General features: G+C 39.3%; 1 protein-coding gene across 1 annotated transcript in view; it reads right to left on the bottom strand.

Moving 5' to 3' along the window:
- LOC311064964 (glycerol-3-phosphate dehydrogenase, mitochondrial-like) overlaps positions 1-24,477 on the bottom strand; it is a gene marked incomplete at both ends in the record, with an annotated part of 53,887 nt that overhangs the window by 1,350 nt on the left and 28,060 nt on the right. The window contains 6 exons of the mRNA XM_084085053.1: positions 2,078-2,176; positions 4,026-4,104; positions 4,355-4,467; positions 6,736-6,894; positions 6,987-7,118; positions 8,921-9,096. Coding sequence (XP_083941179.1) covers positions 2,078-2,176; positions 4,026-4,104; positions 4,355-4,467; positions 6,736-6,894; positions 6,987-7,118; positions 8,921-9,096 — 758 coding nt within the window. The remainder of the gene's footprint in view (positions 1-2,077; positions 2,177-4,025; positions 4,105-4,354; positions 4,468-6,735; positions 6,895-6,986; positions 7,119-8,920; positions 9,097-24,477) is intronic.

The following is a 24,477-nucleotide window of genomic DNA, read 5'->3' as shown; positions in this document are numbered from 1 at the left end:
TTAATGTGTTTCATGTTCTGCATTCATCATTGTCACAGAGCCGAAGAAGGCTGCCCAGTGTCAAGAGGGACGGAGGAGGTGTGGTGTGGTGCCGTGTGGGTGGGTGAGAGAGAGAGCAAGGGAGAGAGACAGAGGGAGAGAGAAAGAGAGACAGGAGAGTGAGGGGGTTCATGCATACAGTAGCAGAGTAAGGCAGCATGCACGCACACACACATGCACGCACAAACAGTTTCTTTCTCAGTGAAAAATATACAGTAGATTCATAAGCAAATAAATATAGCTGCAAGGCGGCAATTCGGGTGCTCAGGTTAGGGTTAGAAGTTGAAAGCTGCTGTTACAGGTCTTTCCAACACCTGTATTGAAGATAACTTATAAGTGTTATCACAACTGGTCAATCGTTCATTTAAGGCCAAATTTGGTCAGGCCATGTCCTTTTTGCTCAATTTCCAAAACGTAGCTTAATTAAACATATCCAACATGTTAAGTGATGCTTGGACAAATTATCATTGATTTATGGTCAAATGTGAGCCTTTCTATATTTTTAAATAAAGTTGGCAAGGGATCATTTATTTACATAGAAGTTACACAGTGGAACAGCCTCGAAACCAGTGTCAAAGTGACAACCAATCTGGGTCCTTTAAGCAGCAGACTAAAGCATGTCTATTCGAAAAGGTTCCCGTATAGAAGGTCATTTGTCTAGTAGTCTCGCGTGGCCAGACTGTTGCCTCCCACAATTTACAAATGTTTCCGACATACAGTCTGGGACTCGGAAGCTCTGATCATGTGTAAGGGGAAAGCGGATGCCCCTCCCCTACCCACGTCCGTTTCAGCATTGTGCAGTGGCGCAAATGAGTCCGACTGGAATCAACGAATCTCATAAATATCGTTTATGTCTACTAGTGTCTTCTTTCACAGTTTTTTCGGCGTTAATTCCATGATACCTTTCTCAGTTTTCTCTGATAAACAATCCTCGCACAAATAACATGAATCTACCGCTCCTATGACTATGCTTCCGCCTCGGTTCTGTTTCCACTAGGACTACAGGTCCGCGGGCACCGCGTCGTGATTGGTCGAATGTTTTTCCGGTCTGAACAACTTCCGTTACACAGCTTTCGGGAAGTGGAGTCCCAGACTCTATATAGCATTCAGAGATTGTGGAATAGTAGTCTGGTGACGCGAGACTATTTGTCTAGGGAAAGATAGTGGAGCGCTTGTTTGTATGTACAGTATACGTTACTGTCATTTGTTTTATATTGTTATGGGTTTTTAACGTATTAACTGTTGCTTGTGAGAAGACCGCAATGAAAATAAGTCTTAGGACATTATTGTGTTATCCTCGAACTGCTGTAACCCTGTGGTTGTATTGCATTTCAAAGAAATCAAATCACATGTTTGAAACTGATAGTGCCCCCTATTGGGCAATTTCAAAATAATTTTACAGACAATGTTGTGAAACATATGCTGTGAGTTTTGCAAAGACTGGACAAACATTTTTATTTTATAGTTTAGTCTGATTTGTGTAATTCCATGTTTTGCAATTGTAGTGCCCACTAGTGGGCGTTTTGAATGAAACGTCCAGGGTACATAGACATATCCTATAAGTTTTGTGTTTATTGGTCCAACAGTTGTTGACATTGGTCTATTTATGTGCTGTGCCACACCCTTTTGAAGTTCATTGGTCAGTATCTTCAAAACTAAGATATCATCAAGCTGTATGTTTTGATAAGCTTGTTACAATAATGAGCCACAAATTGAGCCATTTTTAAATTGCGGAGTGAGGATAGAAGGATGCTGTAGCAAGGTTCATATAAATCAGACTCAGGCCATAGGAGTTATGACTTTTCAAAGTTCAAAATGTTAATACATTAATTAATTTTGATTATAGTGCCCCATTCAGGCCAATTTGGGTCATATTTGTTGTGCAAGTAATTCACACAACTTCCAATCCTCTGTGAAAACTTCATGTCTTTACTATCATGGAAATGTACAAAACTGCAGCAAAAAGAGAAATATCAGCACAAAAACTAGGGTTTCAGGACTTTGGGCTTGAACCTCTAAAAATACAAAAACAACTTACCTGCAAGAATTCATTCAGTTCCACTTGTCCATTTCTATTCAGGTCAACTTCACTCAGGATCTCATGAAGTGTGTTTTCATCAATTTGAACACTAATGCTCTGGTAGAAAAGACAAGCAAAAGGTAATCAACCACTTGAACCCTAGCATCCCTATATACAGCACATTGTTTGTGAGCTTGTAGATCTGCTATTTTCAGCAAATATATTTAGTGTAGAAAGAGTGAAAACAGGAGGGGGGCTAGTATAGAGCCCTTGGGAATCTGGTCAACTAAGTTGGTTTAAGTCCTCCTTCCCTTCTAAAATTATACTCATACCAAAAACATACTTTGTGAACAGAATATATTCACAGTGGAAGTATTTAAAAAAATAAAGGATTGGATTCTACGTCACCAGAAAATATTCAGCTTTATTGTATTCAATTTTAAATGTAGATGCATAAATATGTAAAAACATGCAAGCTTTTAATAAGGAACATATCCTCTGAAAATATAATCTGAAGTCATCATTTTGAAAACTCAAAACTCACTTTTATGGTATGGCTTTAGCCAACAACTCTAAAATCGAATTATGAAGACTTGCATTTAGTAGCTTCAAATACAAAGTAGCTTAAAATACAGAGAATACAGACATTTAATTATCGGAGATGATAAGAGATTCTTATGAGGATGTAAATTCAGTATTTGCCAGCGATGAAGCATATTTGATCTAGATATTGTGTTGACAGAAACACCCACACAAACGCCACTGCAATCCCACATCTCAATTAGTAGTGCAAGAGTGTTCTCTTACAGCAGCCTGTCACTAGCTGAATCTCTGTGTACAGGTAATCCATACACTTCCAATCAAATTGATGAGAATGGGCTTGAACTAACGAGTGGGCCAAATCATATAACGTCAGTCCTATTTGTTATACCCCAGTGGCTTGAGAACCCCACTCATTGAATGTTTCCACCATTAAGTGGTGGTACTGCTACTACAGTGCTTCTGTTGATTTGCTGATCAATTTCCAGGACTATTTTGTAACATACAACAGCGATTTTCAAGGTGGGGTCCTTTAGGGGGTCCCCTAACAATGGAGGAGTGATTTAATTTCACTATACCTCAATTACATTTAAATTATTACGATACATAAACATTTATGTGATGTACTATTCTAACAATACTGTATGTTTCAATATCACCACTAGGAATCTAATTCTTTCTCATGTACAGTTATAACATTGACACAATTTAAATCTTTTCGTGTCAGGGTCCCTAGGACAGAATAATGTAAAATTGGGGTCCATGGCCTAATGAAAGTCAATTTGGGGATCCATGACATATAAAAGTTTGAAAACCTCTTCCTCAGCATGAGCATGCATGTTCAAAGGCAGTTGTTTTGTTAAATAACTGATTTGAATTGTTTTGTTTACAGGTTCCTATTAATATTGTGTAACATTAGTGTTATCAGGAAATGTGTTATTGCTGTTACTCCTTCAAATGTAACACATTATGTACTTGTAACAGGTGAGCTTAGTCCACTTGTATAAAAACTTTTTTTTTTTTTAAAGACATTTTCCTTGACCCTCCCCCCAATTTCTTTCATTTTTTTCCATGACCATAGGACACATGTCAATGCTGTTTTTGCATGGTTTGGTATTATTGAAAACAAAGAGTGGTGTACTGTCTTTGTGATTGCATGAGAGTCGTGGTAAGGACTAACATCTCAGTGTGAGTCTGAGTGTCATGGTTACTGAGCTTACTGAGCTAAAAGAGGCTCATCGGCACAATGTACAATGCTTCTATTAAAAGGAGAGGAATCTGAAACCCCTCTACATCTCATGAAGGCGTACAAGCTGCTAATAATCTCACACACACACACACACACACACACACACACACACACACACACACACACACACACACACACACACACACACACACACACACACACACACACACGCTTCACCTCTAATACTCTCTGAACATCCACTGTCGTGATGAAGCCCTTGTTTTCTTTGTCAAACTTGTGGAACCTTTTCATGTACCTGTCAACAGAAGTACAAGGCATATAGCACAGGGTAATCCTCAGAAACAAGGTAGGATAAGCACACAATTCAACTTTAAACCAGGTGTTCTTCCCTATTTAATACTGTCAATAACATTAACAGACCAACCTGTGAGGATGTCCTTTTTTGTAATAGGAATTTGCATTGCTGATTTGGTGCTCATTCTGTATAACATTAATGCAGCAAATTACAGACATTAACAGACCGATTGTATGTTACAGCGTCCTACCTGTCCACCTCGGGAGGAGACAGGTTGATCTCAGAGGTGTCTGTGAGCTGTTCAGAGCGAGCCTTGTAGCCCATCTCATAGTAGAGGAACTGCTTGGCTGCTGCCAGCTGTTCCTGCAGGGACACACAGGAAGGTAATGGTTCATTAGAGGACATTCATTGTGACAAGAATGTATTTGTATAAAAGAATGCCAGAGCTGTGGATGCTTTGGTTCAATGAACCATACCACAGGAACTACTGAATTATACATTAAAGGGTACACCGGCTTGTCACACCAGTGGTACCCTCAAGTATGGCTGCTGTATCCCTGACATGAGCTGCAGCAACTGGCACACAGAATCACTTTAGTTTGCACTGATTGGTCAGCTGCCATATCTAGTCCTCTTTCTAGGCCTATTACAAGTCTGTGCCCAGGGGCCCTTTTTCTCTTAATCTGCCTGTGGTGGGTTTCTGCTCCAGGCTTGGGTGCATTCAGTATTCGGCTGCAGAGAAGACCAGCGCTTGTGTGGATATTCGTAGCTTCTTGGCGGAGACCTTGGCCTTAATTTAAGACAAACTTTTTGTCTTAAATTGTTTTTATTATGTTTTTTCTCATGCCAATTTTTTTAAAGATCCTAGGTGCCCGGACCACAACGCCAGCCGTCCGGGCCTAGGTGACTGATTATTTGCCATTTGATCCCTCAAGGGAGCCGCCTTTAACAGAAGGACTGACTGTCAGAAGGACATTATGGACTGGTGGACCGCCTGTCCGAAATAACAAAATAACTATCTATAATGTGCACCTCCAAAAGCACTTTCACTTTCCTCCGCAACCCACAACGTACAGCCCTAGGCCACCCAGCCTGGTGGAGATTCAGTATGTACTCCATGGATAGTCATTATTTTGAGGTACTAAGTCATTATGTTGAGAAAGATTCTCATTATAATGACTTTCCATAACTATACTGTATATTCATTCAAAGCATTACTTATTTTCCCAAAGATGTTTTTTGGGCTGAGAAAGTATGAAAATCCTTGTCTAAACCTTGAACCACCGATACACATGGTGTCACCACCAGCCACTTCTTTTCACCCAACCATGGGTTTCACCTGGAGTTAAATACCGGCAGATGGGAATGATTGTATCTCTAGAGGTGTGTAAAATGGTACAAACATGTACACTACGCTTCACCCGTACAAGTGCCTTTTCAATCTACTTAGTGCAATCTTACTTAATTACTTTCAATCTACCCGAAAACAGTTTACCTTACCAGTAGACAATATATTTTATATATAAACCCTGGCAGTGTTAACAGATATATTGACAAACAAGTGTTTGCTCAAATCTAAAAATACAGTGAGTGTAATATAATTTATTTCATAATATATATGAAGTTATTATCCGATGAAGAGCCTTCATGCAATCTCAGTGAATAAGAAGAAAAGCAGTCTGTTTGCTCTCTCTGTGGAAATGGACAGTTCAGTTCAGTCATCACAGGGTAGGTATGCCGGTAGCTGACCATCAACCACATGATTGCAACATCTCTGGTTCAATTCAGGCTGGAGACGTGTGTTACACGTCTTTCCCCTTCTCTGCCCTTGCTCAAGTTAATCACATTATAATAAAAATCTCAAAACAATGCATGTGTTTGTTTCTCACAACGGTGATGTAAGGAATATGAGGCCATTATTCTAGTCTGAAGTTAAGAAATATTATTAGGAGAATGACAGGAAGGGTGAGGTCTGATCTACACTTGGCAGAATCGAACGATATCCAAAAGCACTGCTAGGTGAGATGCTATTAATAGAGCAATACAAACAAAGCTCCAGACGGGAATAGAAAAATCAAAACAATACCTATTTAGTGCTCACGCAGGCAACGTGAATGGCTTTTGTGTGCTGCTTATTATTGCAGTCTCAGTGTAGCAACAGTACAGAGCAAATCTCGGTAATTAACCTATGGTAATGACAAAAGCCAATTTATGGCTCTTAAAGATCAAACGTATGTGGGTTAATGTGAGGTCAATCTAATGCATGTGCGAGAATACCAGAGCTGGAACGGCAGTGGCTGGTTGGGAAAATTAGGGTATTAGGAATGCTGCCAGTGGGAATAATGTTGTCAAAAACATCCATTCTAAATTAGACAATAATGCATAAGTCAGTGTTAGGAGCAGCTTTCACATCAAAATTGGCAGTGAGCACAGGAGGAATCCTGCGATGTTTAGCTCCATTCATGCACTACATCTTTGATCCTGGTGCCTTACTGTATATATATGGTGATCTTGATGAAGAAATTGTGTCAAAAGACTAACGAGTTTTGGTGTCATTCGTTTATTAGATGGAACTGTCCGTACTGTATTTGGAACTTAGCAGTCTTCAATATGAACAATGGTGAAGTTTACCTTCTTCCTGTGTTCACTCCATTCCAGCTGCCTCCCCATGAGCTCGACGATTCGAGGAAGAGCTTCCTCCGCTGCCTGGACATTCAGGAAGCCCAGCCGCGTCCTCCGTGCGATCACGTCAATAGCTGTGCACGCATACTCCTTTATGGCATGTTGGACCTAGAAACGATGCTACGGTCAGACAAGCTGTGCCTCCTCCATGAACTCCCAACTGTAGATCACTCACATATTCCATGATTGACACTGCCAACCTCGCTCTCGATGTAAGGGAATTCTGACACGAGACGCTTGCCAACGATGGGCCACCGCTTCCCGGTCACGTGGGCCATCTTGGCTATTTCGTAGGCCCTGCCTCCGTAGGTAGAGGCCAGATGTTTGGCCACCTGGACACAGAGAGAGACCCAACAGGCATTAGCTATTCAGCCAAACTCCGGAGCCCACTGACAGATCATAGCTCCCAGGGAGTTACGCTGCATTTAAATAGCACCTTTTGATATTAGATCAATACGACGGATTAATAGTCAAGTCACTCATGGGGAGATGCTGAGGCGAGACAGCATGCTTTGTCTACGATACATTCTGTGCCAGAGCTAAACAAAGAAGTTATTTCAATTCCAATGGTTTTGTTACTTTTTTCACAAAAGGTCAAGCACTGTCAAAAATATCAGCATATTGACCTTTTTAAACATTCCGGAAACACTGGGATCATAGATTATGCTTTATTCTCCCCTTTCTTCCCAACTAAGGGTTAAAACTCATTCACACCAAAGTGCAGGGGGCTGAAACTACGCTTGTCATCTACAGGTCATTTTACAGTTCATTTGAAGTCTGACATGGCATGGACTGTCCTGTGTGATATATGTGTTGTCAGGAGGACTTGGAGGCAGCACACGGTGACAGCAGCCTCTGTTAGCACTCGAGCAGATCCTCTTAGCTATCAACACGCTAATTCACTCACCAGCCAACGTGAACACTTGTCCCATCATTGGGATGTCAGGGTCCTGATGTCATTATTACCCTTCCTTTCAACCAGTTTTACTACGAATAGCACAACAAACCAATGTAGCAATAAAGAGACCCTTGACCTGGGCCCTCTTGATATGCAAATGCCATGCACAAGTGATTCTATTTCTACATGTCAAATCATTAGTTGTGAATCAGGATATTACTGCTAGTTTAACCACTTTAACCCTGGTGTCCCTGCTTTGGGCATGCCATTATAGGCGAACATGTTCAAATGTTATAAAAAAAATCTACAATCTGTGAATCGACAATTTTCTAAAACTTTGAAAAGATTTTTAGTCAAAATAAATAAGTAAATAAAATGAATAGAAACTAGAAAAGTGTGCTCCTCTGAGCACAGGGCTCCGCCAGGCCAGGTTGCCTTCCCAGGGCCCGCAAACTTTGGTCATAGCCACTTGGAATGGGATCTGAAAAATCTAACTTATACATCTTGATTACATGACCCCAGAGATAATGTGTACCGATCTGTGTGAGTTCTGGTCAAAATCTGTTGAAGTAGTAACAAAAAGTGTGTTTTGAAGAAAACTCACTATGGCAGAAAAGATGATTTTTGTACAACCTATGGTTCAAGAGTTATAGGCCAAAACGTGAAGTGGGCTGTTGTAGTGTCACCATGAGGAGATTAAAACATTTTGGGATGGAGGTTCTTCTTTGGCTTAGTGGGAATGTGCATGCAAAGTTTCGTATGTAGGATGGCATTTCTACCGTAGCCTAGTGGCCACTTGTGTGCAAAGTTTCACGGCAATTGGACGCAGCGTTTAGGATTTGAGGCATTTTGTTCAAAACGGGCCACTCCTGCAAACTTTGGAAGCCAATCTCAGCCAATCAGAATGGAATATGAAAAATTGGACAGATCAGTATTGACAATTGATCACATGACTATAGAGATAATGTTTACCGATTGGTGTGATGTTTGTACAAAATCTGTGGGCGTAATATAAAAAAAAATCTGCGCTTTAACAAACAATGTGAGCATTTTGGGGCAGAGGTCTACACTGGCCTCCAGGGAGTGTATCGGTCCAACAGTGCCGGAGATCAGCTGTCCACAGATAGACGGATGAACACACACACACACACGGACAAACAGACTGACGGGCAGGGGTGAAAACATAGTCTCGGCTACAACTTCAGCCTGGCCGAGACAATAACATTCTCCACCCACCTCCACCTCCAGACCGTAGTCCTGCACCAGTCGGATGTACATGGTCGGTGTCCAGTCTTTAGCTCCCTCTAGCATGAGACCCTCTGTCCTACAATGGCCTGGAGTCAGACCATGGGCCTTCATGGCAGCATCCAGTGTCTGCTCTGCCATGGAGCGATAGGTGGTCCATTTACCTCCTGCAGCATTCAGCAAAGTCATATTAACCTCTTAATCCATTTAAAAAAAAATAGCAAATATAGCCCATGCATCTACAAGATCTGATATTTTCGCACGTTTTGAACGTTTTTGAAGAATTGAACTTATAACTAGAAAAGTGAGCTCCCCGGAGCACACTTTCAGATCTTGTATTTTCTGTATTGTGAATAAATGAAATTAAAAATCATTATGTCTTATACATTTACACAGGTTTATACTGTGGAATAATAAATACATAAAATGCAATGTGAGATATCATATCTTATAGTCATTAAATAGAGTTGCATCTTCCATATCTGTGTGGCTCAGGAGATATACCAGGGATTTATAAGCTGAAGGTTTAGAGTTTGGAACTCCTTAATATAATTTTTCACTCTTAATCTAATATCGAAGAGGTTGGTTAAGTATTGCATTCTTACATGAGTTGTCCATGTTAGTGTGGCTCGAGGTATTATTCAGGGTTTTATAAATAAAAGGTTCAGGGATCAAACCTCATGAAGAACATTATCATCACTCTATCTAAATTCTAAAAGGTGGGTTAAATATTACATTCTCGGTTGCGTCTTCAATGCCAGTGTGGCTCGAACGTTAAATCAGTGGTTTATAAACAAAAAGTTTAAGGGCCAAAACTCCAGAAGAAAAAAAAATCACTCTCCGTCTAAATTCTCAAAGGTAGGTGAAGTAATACATTCTCTCTTGCATCTTCCATGCCAGCTAGCATGTGAGATAAATCAGTGATTTATGAACCGTTGGTTAAAGGTTCAAAACACCCAAAGAACTTTTTCACTCTCTTTCAATCTAAATTCTAAAAGGTGGGTTAAGTATCACATTCTTAGTTAATTATTACTCAATTCCATCTTCCATGCTAGCATGGCATGTGAGTCAGGAGTACAAACCATGGCTCAAATGATGAATCAAGGGTTTATAAACAGAAAGTTTAAGTGTCTTGTGTTCTACAAGTCTATAAGGACCAAAACTCCAGAAGGAAAAAAATCACTCTCCGTCTAAATTCTCAAAGGTGGGTGAAGTATTACATTCTCAGTTAATCATTACATTCTCAATTGCATGTTGCATGCTAGCAGGGCACATGAGTCAGGAGTACAAACCATGGCTCAAATGATAAATCAGGGGTTCATAGTTGGAATATTGTGGGTTCAAAACTCCCAAAGAACATTTTCACTTTCCATCTAAATTGTGAAAGGTGAGTTAACTATTACATTCCCGATTACTTCTTCCATGCTAGCATGGCTCAAATGATAAATCAGGGGTTTAGAATCTGAAGGTTCTGGGTTCAAAGCTCTCAAAGAGCATTTTTCACTTTCCATCTAAATTGTGAAAGGTGGGTTAACTATTACATTCCCGATCGCATCTTCCATGCTAGCATGGCTCAGATGATAAATCAGGGGTTTATAAACCAAAGGTTCTGGGTTCAAAACTCATAAAGAGCATTTTTCACTTTCCATCTAGATTGTAAAAGTTGAGCTAAGTATTACATTCCCAATTGCATCTTCTATGCCAGCGTGGCTCAATAGATGAAACAGGGGTTTATAAACCAAAGGTTCAGGGTTCAAAGCCCAACTAATACAAAAGACCACTCCAACAACTAATACAAAATATCTCAAACAACCAAAACAACAATCAATACAAAACTTCAAAGTGCCTCAATAAAAAAACATAAAACAGTGGTCAAAAAAATAACAAATAAGTCAGCTATAATACTAATAATGACATACAACAAAAAATTGCTTTGTATGTACATTTATTAAGCTCCTCCCACTGGAGGTGGGCTTTACCCATGCTCCTCCCCCTCCTACCGGAGCTAAAAGAGGGCGTGAGGAGGGAGGCGGGCTGATTCCACGCTCCTCGCCTTAAAAAGAGCAAAGATAGAGATTTACCAGGAGTAAGATTCAAACCCCCAACCTTCCACCTGCGAGGCCTCTCCTTTTCTCTTGCGCCACCAGGCTTTTCACACTAATTAGAAACTCAAGGTAATATTTGAAGTTTAAGAGAGAGGTGGCAGGTCAAAAGTTGAAAGTCTACAGCAAACACCTCTCCCCCTGACAGAATGACTGAATCTACTAGATTCACTGATGATCATCAGGGTTCATTATGACACAACTTTTTTGAGTTTTAGGTTATTGTTAAAAAACATCTGGTCATTTATCAATTTCAGAAGACCAAAACTAGCAGTTTTAATCAAGAGTGTGAACCTGGCTCAGAGTTCAAACAAAATAAGAGCAATACACTTAAACACAGAATTGATTATGAATATAAAGACAAAGGCTAATTAACCAATCGTTTATGAGTGAGTTATTCTGCAGAATCTGTAGTGGATGTGTGTAAAGCAGTGGTTTTCAAAGTGGGGTCCAGGGGACCCTCATGGTTTCTTGAGGGGGTTCCGAATGTCCCCTTACATTTCTGTAACTCCCGAGTGTACAAAATGGAACCAAATGGACCCCTAATGGTCCATTTGTACACTCTCAGAGATATGGGGGTCATTGAAATTAAAATGTCTTAGAAGTAAGGAGTTGGATGATGGATGCAAACCAAAAGCCAAACAAGCCAAAATGTGAGAGGGGAGAATGAGAGACTCCAAAAGTAATGAAGACTGCTGTCACTATGCGAGTCAGGAGGGAGTGCAGGACAGAAAGACCAAGGCAGACTAGTTCAGATACAAGGGATTTTCTTTTTTTTATTATGACAAAAACCAGGGAACACAAGGAGCACCAGAAGGACTAGGAGGGCACTTGCAAGTTTCACTTGTAAAAGCACAAGAAGAAAGCCTACACTGTACATACACCGAATCAAGGAGACTAGATCAAACACTAAGATACTCACAGACAACTACATATACAACAAATAGAGTCAGACTGGCAGTGAAGGGCAAACAGAAACACATTGGAGACACAGGTGCTTATCTATGGACAATCAACACACGATTAGCTAGGGCTAAACAAGACACAGGTGAACAACATTTGCAAATGACAGGGTGAGACAAGACAGGTACTGTAGCAGGAAACAGGAAACACTCAGACATCACTACAAAACAAAAGGTACACAAGTGTAAATTAAAACTAGAACTAAGAAGCTATATTTCTAAAATATGAAACACATCTGTATTGTAAAACACCAAGTATAACTAAGAAACAAGGAACACAACAAGAAAACACAACAGTTATTGTTAAAAAAAACATCTGTTGGAACATTTTTCTCTACGTTTCATGCAATTTAGAGTTGATTGGTAGTACTTTGTAGTGACTTTTTTTGGTCTCTAACATTCATCTCTGGACTTAGTACATTTTTTTTTCACCATTGTGTCACTACCGAAACGAAGGTTTGTCACTACCGAAACGAAAGTTAAATCCGAAAAAATCACTAAGTGTGGAGGCCAAAATCGTCCCCCCAAAAACCTGTTAGGAGTACGTTTCAGGCAATTTAGAGTTGAATGGTAGTACTTTGTAGTGACTTTTTTTTTTTGGTCCCTAACATTCATCGAGCTCTGGACTAAGTAAAAAAAAATTCACCATTGTGTCACTACCGAAACGAAAGTTTGTCACTACCGAAACGAAAGTTAAATCCGAAAAAATCACTAAGTCACTAAGTGTGGAGGCCAAAATCGTCCCCCCAAAAACCTGTTAGGATTGAGAACAAACAGAGGGATGTTTAATGTCATCAAAATACAAATCCGTTATTGTCATATATGTTATAGTCATTAAATAGAGTTGCATCTTCCATATCCGTGTGGCTCAGGAGATATACCAGGGATTTATAAGCTGAAGGTTTAGAGTTTGGAACTCCTTAATATAATTTTTCACTCTCAATCTAGAATCGAAGAGGTTGGTTAAGTATTACATTCTTACGTGAGTTTTCCATGTTAGTGTGGCTCGAGGTATTATTCAGGGTTTTATAAATAAAAGGTTCAGGGATCAAACCTCATGAAGAAGATTATCATCACTCTATCTAAATTCTAAAAGGTGGGTTGAATATTACATTCTCGGTTGAATCTTCAATGCCAGTGTGGCTCAAACGTTAAATCAGTGGTTTATAAACAGAAAGTTTAAGGGCCAAAACTCCAGAAGAAAAAAAAACACTCTCCGTCTAAATTCTCAAAGGTGGGTGAAGTATTACAGTATTACGCAATTGCATGTTGAATGCTAGCATGGCACATGAGTGAGGAGTACAAACCATGGCTCAAATGATAAATCAGGGGTTCATGATCGGAATATTGTGGGTTCAAAACTCCTGAAGAACATTTTTCACTTTCCATCTAAATTGTGAAAGGTGAGTTAACTATTACATTCCCGATTGCTTCTTCCATGCTAGCATGGCTCAAATGATACATCAGGGGCTTAGAATCTGAAGGTTCTGGGTTCAAAGCTCTCAAAGAGCATTTTTCACTTTCCATCTAAATTGTGAAAGGTGGGTTAACTATTACATTCCCAATTGCGTCTTCCATGTTAGCATGGCTCAGATGATAAATCAGGGGTTTAAAATCCGAAGGTTCTGGGTTCAAAGCTCCCAAAGAGCATTTTTCACTTTCCATCTAAATTGTGAAAGGCGAGTTAACTATTACATTCCTGATTGCTTCTTCCATGCTAGCATGGCTCAAATGATGAATCAAGCATTTAAAATCCGAAGGTTCTGGGTTCAAAGCTCCCAAAGAGCATTTTTCACTTTCCATCTAAATTGTAAAAGGTGAGGTAACTATTACATTCCCGATTCCATCTCCTATGCCAGCGTGGCTCAATAGATGAATCAGGGGTTTATAAACCAAAGGTTCTGTGTTCAAAACTCCCAAAGAGCATTTTTCACTTTCCATCTAAATTGTGAAAAGTGAGTTAACTATTACATTCCCGAATGCGTCTTCCATGCTAGCATGGCTCAAATGATAAATCAGGGGTTTCAAATCCGAAGGTTCTGGGTTCAAAGCTCCCAAAGAGCATTTTTCACTTTCCATCTAAACTGTGAAAGGCGAGTTAACTATTACGTGCCCGATTGCTTTTTCCATGCTAGCATGGCTCAAATGATAAATCAAGGATTTAAAATCCGAAGGTTCTGGGTTCAAAGCTCCCAAAGAGCATTTTTCACTTTCCATCTAAATTGTAAAAGGTGAGTTAACTATTACATTCCCGATTTCATCACCTATGCCAGCGTGGCTCCATAGATGAATCAGGGGTTTATAAACCAAAGGTTCTGGGTTCAAAACTCACAAAGAGCATTTTTCACTTTCCATCTAGATTGTAAAAGTTGAGCTAAGTATTACATTCCCAATTGCATCTTCTATGCCAGCGTGGCTCAATAGATGAAACAGGGGTTTATAAACCAAAGGTTCAGGGTTCAAAGCCCAACTAATACAAAAGACCACTCCAACAACTAATACAAAATATCTCAAACAACCAAAACAACAATCAATACAAAACTTCAAAGTGCCTCAATAAAAAAAACATAAAACAGTGGTCAAAAAAATAACAAATAAGTCAGCTGTAATACTAATAATGTCAATGACATACAACAAAAAATTGCTTTGTATGTACATTTATTAAGCTCCTCCCACTGGAGGTGGGCTTTACCCATGCTCCTCCCCCTCCTACCGGAGCTAAAAGAGGGCGTGAGGAGGGAGGCGGGCTGATTCCACGCTCCTCGCCTTAAAAAGAGCAAAGATAGAGATTTACCAGGAGCAAGATTCAAACCCCCAACCTTCCACCTGCGAGGCCTCTCCTTTTCTCTTGCGCCACCAGGCTTTTCACACTAATTAGAAACTCGAGGTAATATTTGAAGTTTAAGAGAGAGGTGGCAGGTCAAAAGTTGAAAGTCTACAGCAAACACCTCTCCCCCTGACAGAATGACTGAATCTACTAGATTCACTGATGATCATCAGGGTTCATTATGACACAACTTTTTTGAGTTTTAGGTTATTGTTAAAAACCATCTGTTGGGGGGAAAAAATGCAACAGATGGTTGGAGAGCAAACAGAGGGATGTTTAATGTTATCAAAACACATATTCGTTATTGTCATATCTTAAAGTCATTTATCAATTTCAGAAGACCAAAACTATCAGTTTTAATCAAGAGTGTGAACCTGGCTCAGAGTTCAAACAAAATAAGAGCAATACACTTAAACACAGAATTGATTATGAATATAAAGACAAAGGCTAATTAACCAATCGTTTATGAGTGAGTTAGACTGCAGAATCTGTAGTGGATGTGTGTAAAGCAGTGGTTTTCAAAGTGGGGTCCAGGGGACCCTCATGGTTTCTTGAGGGGGTTCCGAATGTCCCCTTACATTTCTGTAACTCCAGAGTGTACAAAATGGAACCAAATGGACCCCTAATGGTCCATTTGTACACTCTCAGAGATATGGGGGTCATTGAAATTAAAATGTCTTAGAAGTAAGGAGTTGGATGATGGATGCAAACCAAAAGCCAAACAAGCCAAAATGTGAGAGGGGAGAATGAGAGACTCCAAAAGTAATGAAGACTGCTGTCACTATGCGAGTCAGGAGGGAGTGCAGGACAGAAAGACCAAGGCAGACTAGTTCAGATACAAGGGATTTTCTTTTTTTTATTATGACAAAAACCAGGGAACACAAGGAGCACCAGAAGGACTAGGAGGGCACTTGCAAGTTTCACTTGTAAAAGCACAAGAAGAAAGCCTACACTGTACATACACCGAATCAAGGAGACTAGATCAAACACTAAGATACTCACAGACAACTATATATACAACAAATAGAGTCAGACTGGCAGTGAAGGGCAAACAGAAACACATTGGAGACACAGGTGCTTATCTATGGACAATCAACACACGATTGGCTAGGGCTAAACAAGACACAGGTGAACAACATTTGCAAATGACAGGGTGAGACAAGACAGGTACTGTAGCAGGAAACACTCAGACATCACTACAAAACAAAAGGTACACAAGTGTAAATTAAAACTAGAACTAAGAAGCTATATTTCTAAAATATGTAAAGAAACACATCTGTATTGTAAAACACCAAGTATAACTAAGAAACAAGGAACAAAACAAGAAAACACAACAGTTATTGTTAAAAAAAACATCTGTTGGAATTTTTTTCTCTACGTTTCATGCAATTTAGAGTTGATTGGTAGTACTTTGTATTGACTTTTTTTGGTCCCTAACATTCATCTCTGGACTTAGTACATTTTTTTTTTCACCATTGTGTCACTACCGAAACGAAAGTTTGTCACTACCGAAACGAAAGTTAAATCCGAAAAAATCACTAAGTGTGGAGGCCAAAATTGTCCCCCCAAAAACCTGTTAGGAGTACGTTTCAGGCAATTTAGAGTTGATTGGTAGTACTTTTTAGTGACTTTTTTTTTTGGTCCCTAACATTCATCGAGCTCTGGACTTAGTAAAAAAAAAAATCACCATTGTGTCACTACCGAAACGAAAGTTTGTCACTACCGAAACGAAAGTTAAATCCGAAAAAATCACTAAGTCACTAAGTGTGGAGGCCAAAATCGTCCCCCCAAAAACCTGTTAGGATTGAGAACAAACAGAGGGATGTTTGATGTCATCAAAATACAAATCCGTTATTGTCATATGTTATAGTCATTAAATAGAGTTGCATCTTCCATATCCGTGTGGCTCAGGAGATATACCAGGGATTTATGAGCTGAAGGTTTAGAGTTTGGAACTCCTTAATATAATTTTTCACTCTCAATCTAGAATCGAAGAGGTTGGTTAAGTATTACATTCTTACGTGAGTTTTCCATGTTAGTGTGGCTCGAGGTATTATTCAGGGTTTTATAAATAAAAGGTTCAGGGATCAAACCTCATGAAGAAGATTATCATCACTCTATCTAAATTCTAAAAGGTGGGTTGAATATTACATTCTCGGTTGAATCTTCAATGCCAGTGTGGCTCAAACGTTAAATCAGTGGTTTATAAACAGAAAGTTTAAGGGCCAAAACTCCAGAAGAAAAAAAAACACTCTCCGTCTAAATTCTCAAAGGTGGGTGAAGTATTACAGTATTACGCAATTGCATGTTGAATGCTAGCATGGCACATGAGTGAGGAGTACAAACCATGGCTCAAATGATAAATCAGGGGTTCATGATCGGAATATTGTGGGTTCAAAACTCCTGAAGAACATTTTTCACTTTCCATCTAAATTGTGAAAGGTGAGTTAACTATTACATTCCCGATTGCTTCTTCCATGCTAGCATGGCTCAAATGATACATCAGGGGCTTAGAATCTGAAGGTTCTGGGTTCAAAGCTCTCAAAGAGCATTTTTCACTTTCCATCTAAATTGTGAAAGGTGGGTTAACTATTACATTCCCAATTGCGTCTTCCATGTTAGCATGGCTCAGATGATAAATCAGGGGTTTAAAATCCGAAGGTTCTGGGTTCAAAGCTCCCAAAGAGCATTTTTCACTTTCCATCTAAATTGTGAAAGGCGAGTTAACTATTACATTCCTGATTGCTTCTTCCATGCTAGCATGGCTCAAATGATGAATCAAGCATTTAAAATCCGAAGGTTCTGGGTTCAAAGCTCCCAAAGAGCATTTTTCACTTTCCATCTAAATTGTAAAAGGTGAGGTAACTATTACATTCCCGATTCCATCTCCTATGCCAGCGTGGCTCAATAGATGAATCAGGGGTTTATAAACCAAAGGTTCTGTGTTCAAAACTCCCAAAGAGCATTTTTCACTTTCCATCTAAATTGTGAAAAGTGAGTTAACTATTACATTCCCGAATGCGTCTTCCATGCTAGCATGGCTCAAATGATAAATCAGGGGTTTCAAATCCGAAGGTTCTGGGTTCAAAGCTCCCAAAGAGCATTTTTCACTTTCCATCTAAACTGTGAAAGGCGAGTTAACTATTACGTGCCCGATTGCTTTTTCCATGCTAGCATGGCTCAAATGATAAATCAAGGATTTAAAATCCGAAGGTTCTGGGTTCAAAGCTCCCAAAGAGCATTTTTCACTTTCCATCTAAATTGTAAAAGGTGAGTTAACTATTACATTCCCGATTTCATCACCTATGCCAGCGTGGCTCCATAGATGAATCAGGGGTTTATAAACCAAAGGTTCTGGGTTCAAAACTCACAAAGAGCATTTTTCACTTTCCATCTAGATTGTAAAAGTTGAGCTAAGTATTACATTCCCAATTGCATCTTCTATGCCAGCGTGGCTCAATAGATGAAACAGGGGTTTATAAACCAAAGGTTCAGGGTTCAAAGCCCAACTAATACAAAAGACCACTCCAACAACTAATACAAAATATCTCAAACAACCAAAACAACAATCAATACAAAACTTCAAAGTGCCTCAATAAAAAAAACATAAAACAGTGGTCAAAAAAATAACAAATAAGTCAGCTGTAATACTAATAATGTCAATGACATACAACAAAAAATTGCTTTGTATGTACATTTATTAAGCTCCTCCCACTGGAGGTGGGCTTTACCCATGCTCCTCCCCCTCCTACCGGAGCTAAAAGAGGGCGTGAGGAGGGAGGCGGGCTGATTCCACGCTCCTCGCCTTAAAAAGAGCAAAGATAGAGATTTACCAGGAGCAAGATTCAAACCCCCAACCTTCCACCTGCGAGGCCTCTCCTTTTCTCTTGCGCCACCAGGCTTTTCACACTAATTAGAAACTCGAGGTAATATTTGAAGTTTAAGAGAGAGGTGGCAGGTCAAAAGTTGAAAGTCTACAGCAAACACCTCTCCCCCTGACAGAATGACTGAATCTACTAGATTCACTGATGATCATCAGGGTTCATTATGACACAACTTTTTTGAGTTTTAGGTTATTGTTAAAAACCATCTGTTGGGGGGAAAAAATGCAACAGATGGTTGGAGAGCAAACAGAGGGATGTTTAATGTTATCAAAACACATATTCGTTATTGTCATATCTTAAAGTCATTTATCAATTTCAGAAGACCAAAACTATCAGTTTTAATCAAGAGTGTGAACCTGGCTCAGAGTTCAAACAAAATAAGAGCAATACACTTAAACACAGAATTGATTATGAATATAAAGACAAAGGCTAATTAACCAATCGTTTATGAGTGAGTTAGACTGCAGAATCTGTAGTGGATGTGTGTAAAGCAGTGGTTTTCAAAGTGGGGTCCAGGGGACCCTCATGGTTTCTTGAGGGGGTTCCGAATGTCCCCTTACATTTCTGTAACTCCAGAGTGTACAAAATGGAACCAAATGGACCCCTAATGGTCCATTTGTACACTCTCAGAGATATGGGGGTCATTGAAATTAAAATGTCTTAGAAGTAAGGAGTTGGATGATGGATGCAAACCAAAAGCCAAACAAGCCAAAATGTGAGAGGGGAGAATGAGAGACTCCAAAAGTAATGAAGACTGCTGTCACTATGCGAGTCAGGAGGGAGTGCAGGACAGAAAGACCAAGGCAGACTAGTTCAGATACAAGGGATTTTCTTTTTTTTATTATGACAAAAACCAGGGAACACAAGGAGCACCAGAAGGACTAGGAGGGCACTTGCAAGTTTCACTTGTAAAAGCACAAGAAGAAAGCCTACACTGTACATACACCGAATCAAGGAGACTAGATCAAACACTAAGATACTCACAGACAACTATATATACAACAAATAGAGTCAGACTGGCAGTGAAGGGCAAACAGAAACACATTGGAGACACAGGTGCTTATCTATGGACAATCAACACACGATTGGCTAGGGCTAAACAAGACACAGGTGAACAACATTTGCAAATGACAGGGTGAGACAAGACAGGTACTGTAGCAGGAAACACTCAGACATCACTACAAAACAAAAGGTACACAAGTGTAAATTAAAACTAGAACTAAGAAGCTATATTTCTAAAATATGTAAAGAAACACATCTGTATTGTAAAACACCAAGTATAACTAAGAAACAAGGAACAAAACAAGAAAACACAACAGTTATTGTTAAAAAAAACATCTGTTGGAATTTTTTTCTCTACGTTTCATGCAATTTAGAGTTGATTGGTAGTACTTTGTATTGACTTTTTTTGGTCCCTAACATTCATCTCTGGACTTAGTACATTTTTTTTTTCACCATTGTGTCACTACCGAAACGAAAGTTTGTCACTACCGAAACGAAAGTTAAATCCGAAAAAATCACTAAGTGTGGAGGCCAAAATTGTCCCCCCAAAAACCTGTTAGGAGTACGTTTCAGGCAATTTAGAGTTGATTGGTAGTACTTTTTAGTGACTTTTTTTTTTGGTCCCTAACATTCATCGAGCTCTGGACTTAGTAAAAAAAAAAATCACCATTGTGTCACTACCGAAACGAAAGTTTGTCACTACCGAAACGAAAGTTAAATCCGAAAAAATCACTAAGTCACTAAGTGTGGAGGCCAAAATCGTCCCCCCAAAAACCTGTTAGGATTGAGAACAAACAGAGGGATGTTTGATGTCATCAAAATACAAATCCGTTATTGTCATATGTTATAGTCATTAAATAGAGTTGCATCTTCCATATCCGTGTGGCTCAGGAGATATACCAGGGATTTATGAGCTGAAGGTTTAGAGTTTGGAACTCCTTAATATAATTTTTCACTCTCAATCTAGAATCGAAGAGGTTGGTTAAGTATTACATTCTTACGTGAGTTTTCCATGTTAGTGTGGCTCGAGGTATTATTCAGGGTTTTATAAATAAAAGGTTCAGGGATCAAACCTCATGAAGAAGATTATCATCACTCTATCTAAATTCTAAAAGGTGGGTTGAATATTACATTCTCGGTTGAATCTTCAATGCCAGTGTGGCTCAAACGTTAAATCAGTGGTTTATAAACAGAAAGTTTAAGGGCCAAAACTCCAGAAGAAAAAAAAACACTCTCCGTCTAAATTCTCAAAGGTGGGTGAAGTATTACAGTATTACGCAATTGCATGTTGAATGCTAGCATGGCACATGAGTGAGGAGTACAAACCATGGCTCAAATGATAAATCAGGGGTTCATGATCGGAATATTGTGGGTTCAAAACTCCTGAAGAACATTTTTCACTTTCCATCTAAATTGTGAAAGGTGAGTTAACTATTACATTCCCGATTGCTTCTTCCATGCTAGCATGGCTCAAATGATACATCAGGGGCTTAGAATCTGAAGGTTCTGGGTTCAAAGCTCTCAAAGAGCATTTTTCACTTTCCATCTAAATTGTGAAAGGTGGGTTAACTATTACATTCCCAATTGCGTCTTCCATGTTAGCATGGCTCAGATGATAAATCAGGGGTTTAAAATCCGAAGGTTCTGGGTTCAAAGCTCCCAAAGAGCATTTTTCACTTTCCATCTAAATTGTGAAAGGCGAGTTAACTATTACATTCCTGATTGCTTCTTCCATGCTAGCATGGCTCAAATGATGAATCAAGCATTTAAAATCCGAAGGTTCTGGGTTCAAAGCTCCCAAAGAGCATTTTTCACTTTCCATCTAAATTGTAAAAGGTGAGGTAACTATTACATTCCCGATTCCATCTCCTATGCCAGCGTGGCTCAATAGATGAATCAGGGGTTTATAAACCAAAGGTTCTGTGTTCAAAACTCCCAAAGAGCATTTTTCACTTTCCATCTAAATTGTGAAAAGTGAGTTAACTATTACATTCCCGAATGCGTCTTCCATGCTAGCATGGCTCAAATGATAAATCAGGGGTTTCAAATCCGAAGGTTCTGGGTTCAAAGCTCCCAAAGAGCATTTTTCACTTTCCATCTAAACTGTGAAAGGCGAGTTAACTATTACGTGCCCGATTGCTTTTTCCATGCTAGCATGGCTCAAATGATAAATCAAGGATTTAAAATCCGAAGGTTCTGGGTTCAAAGCTCCCAAAGAGCATTTTTCACTTTCCATCTAAATTGTAAAAGGTGAGTTAACTATTACATTCCCGATTTCATCACCTATGCCAGCGTGGCTCCATAGATGAATCAGGGGTTTATAAACCAAAGGTTCTGGGTTCAAAACTCACAAAGAGCATTTTTCACTTTCCATCTAGATTGTAAAAGTTGAGCTAAGTATTACATTCCCAATTGCATCTTCTATGCCAGCGTGGCTCAATAGATGAAACAGGGGTTTATAAACCAAAGGTTCAGGGTTCAAAGCCCAACTAATACAAAAGACCACTCCAACAACTAATACAAAATATCTCAAACAACCAAAACAACAATCAATACAAAACTTCAAAGTGCCTCAATAAAAAAAACATAAAACAGTGGTCAAAAAAATAACAAATAAGTCAGCTGTAATACTAATAATGTCAATGACATACAACAAAAAATTGCTTTGTATGTACATTTATTAAGCTCCTCCCACTGGAGGTGGGCTTTACCCATGCTCCTCCCCCTCCTACCGGAGCTAAAAGAGGGCGTGAGGAGGGAGGCGGGCTGATTCCACGCTCCTCGCCTTAAAAAGAGCAAAGATAGAGATTTACCAGGAGCAAGATTCAAACCCCCAACCTTCCACCTGCGAGGCCTCTCCTTTTCTCTTGCGCCACCAGGCTTTTCACACTAATTAGAAACTCGAGGTAATATTTGAAGTTTAAGAGAGAGGTGGCAGGTCAAAAGTTGAAAGTCTACAGCAAACACCTCTCCCCCTGACAGAATGACTGAATCTACTAGATTCACTGATGATCATCAGGGTTCATTATGACACAACTTTTTTGAGTTTTAGGTTATTGTTAAAAACCATCTGTTGGGGGGAAAAAATGCAACAGATGGTTGGAGAGCAAACAGAGGGATGTTTAATGTTATCAAAACACATATTCGTTATTGTCATATCTTAAAGTCATTTATCAATTTCAGAAGACCAAAACTATCAGTTTTAATCAAGAGTGTGAACCTGGCTCAGAGTTCAAACAAAATAAGAGCAATACACTTAAACACAGAATTGATTATGAATATAAAGACAAAGGCTAATTAACCAATCGTTTATGAGTGAGTTAGACTGCAGAATCTGTAGTGGATGTGTGTAAAGCAGTGGTTTTCAAAGTGGGGTCCAGGGGACCCTCATGGTTTCTTGAGGGGGTTCCGAATGTCCCCTTACATTTCTGTAACTCCAGAGTGTACAAAATGGAACCAAATGGACCCCTAATGGTCCATTTGTACACTCTCAGAGATATGGGGGTCATTGAAATTAAAATGTCTTAGAAGTAAGGAGTTGGATGATGGATGCAAACCAAAAGCCAAACAAGCCAAAATGTGAGAGGGGAGAATGAGAGACTCCAAAAGTAATGAAGACTGCTGTCACTATGCGAGTCAGGAGGGAGTGCAGGACAGAAAGACCAAGGCAGACTAGTTCAGATACAAGGGATTTTCTTTTTTTTATTATGACAAAAACCAGGGAACACAAGGAGCACCAGAAGGACTAGGAGGGCACTTGCAAGTTTCACTTGTAAAAGCACAAGAAGAAAGCCTACACTGTACATACACCGAATCAAGGAGACTAGATCAAACACTAAGATACTCACAGACAACTATATATACAACAAATAGAGTCAGACTGGCAGTGAAGGGCAAACAGAAACACATTGGAGACACAGGTGCTTATCTATGGACAATCAACACACGATTGGCTAGGGCTAAACAAGACACAGGTGAACAACATTTGCAAATGACAGGGTGAGACAAGACAGGTACTGTAGCAGGAAACACTCAGACATCACTACAAAACAAAAGGTACACAAGTGTAAATTAAAACTAGAACTAAGAAGCTATATTTCTAAAATATGTAAAGAAACACATCTGTATTGTAAAACACCAAGTATAACTAAGAAACAAGGAACAAAACAAGAAAACACAACAGTTATTGTTAAAAAAAACATCTGTTGGAATTTTTTTCTCTACGTTTCATGCAATTTAGAGTTGATTGGTAGTACTTTGTATTGACTTTTTTTGGTCCCTAACATTCATCTCTGGACTTAGTACATTTTTTTTTTCACCATTGTGTCACTACCGAAACGAAAGTTTGTCACTACCGAAACGAAAGTTAAATCCGAAAAAATCACTAAGTGTGGAGGCCAAAATTGTCCCCCCAAAAACCTGTTAGGAGTACGTTTCAGGCAATTTAGAGTTGATTGGTAGTACTTTTTAGTGACTTTTTTTTTTGGTCCCTAACATTCATCGAGCTCTGGACTTAGTAAAAAAAAAAATCACCATTGTGTCACTACCGAAACGAAAGTTTGTCACTACCGAAACGAAAGTTAAATCCGAAAAAATCACTAAGTCACTAAGTGTGGAGGCCAAAATCGTCCCCCCAAAAACCTGTTAGGATTGAGAACAAACAGAGGGATGTTTGATGTCATCAAAATACAAATCCGTTATTGTCATATGTTATAGTCATTAAATAGAGTTGCATCTTCCATATCCGTGTGGCTCAGGAGATATACCAGGG

Source organism: Gymnoscopelus microlampas, assembly GCF_963454915.1.
Source record: "Gymnoscopelus microlampas genome assembly, chromosome: 17".
NCBI lineage: Eukaryota > Metazoa > Chordata > Actinopteri > Myctophiformes > Myctophidae > Gymnoscopelus > Gymnoscopelus microlampas.
This window is presented reverse-complemented; position numbering and strand designations above follow the sequence as displayed.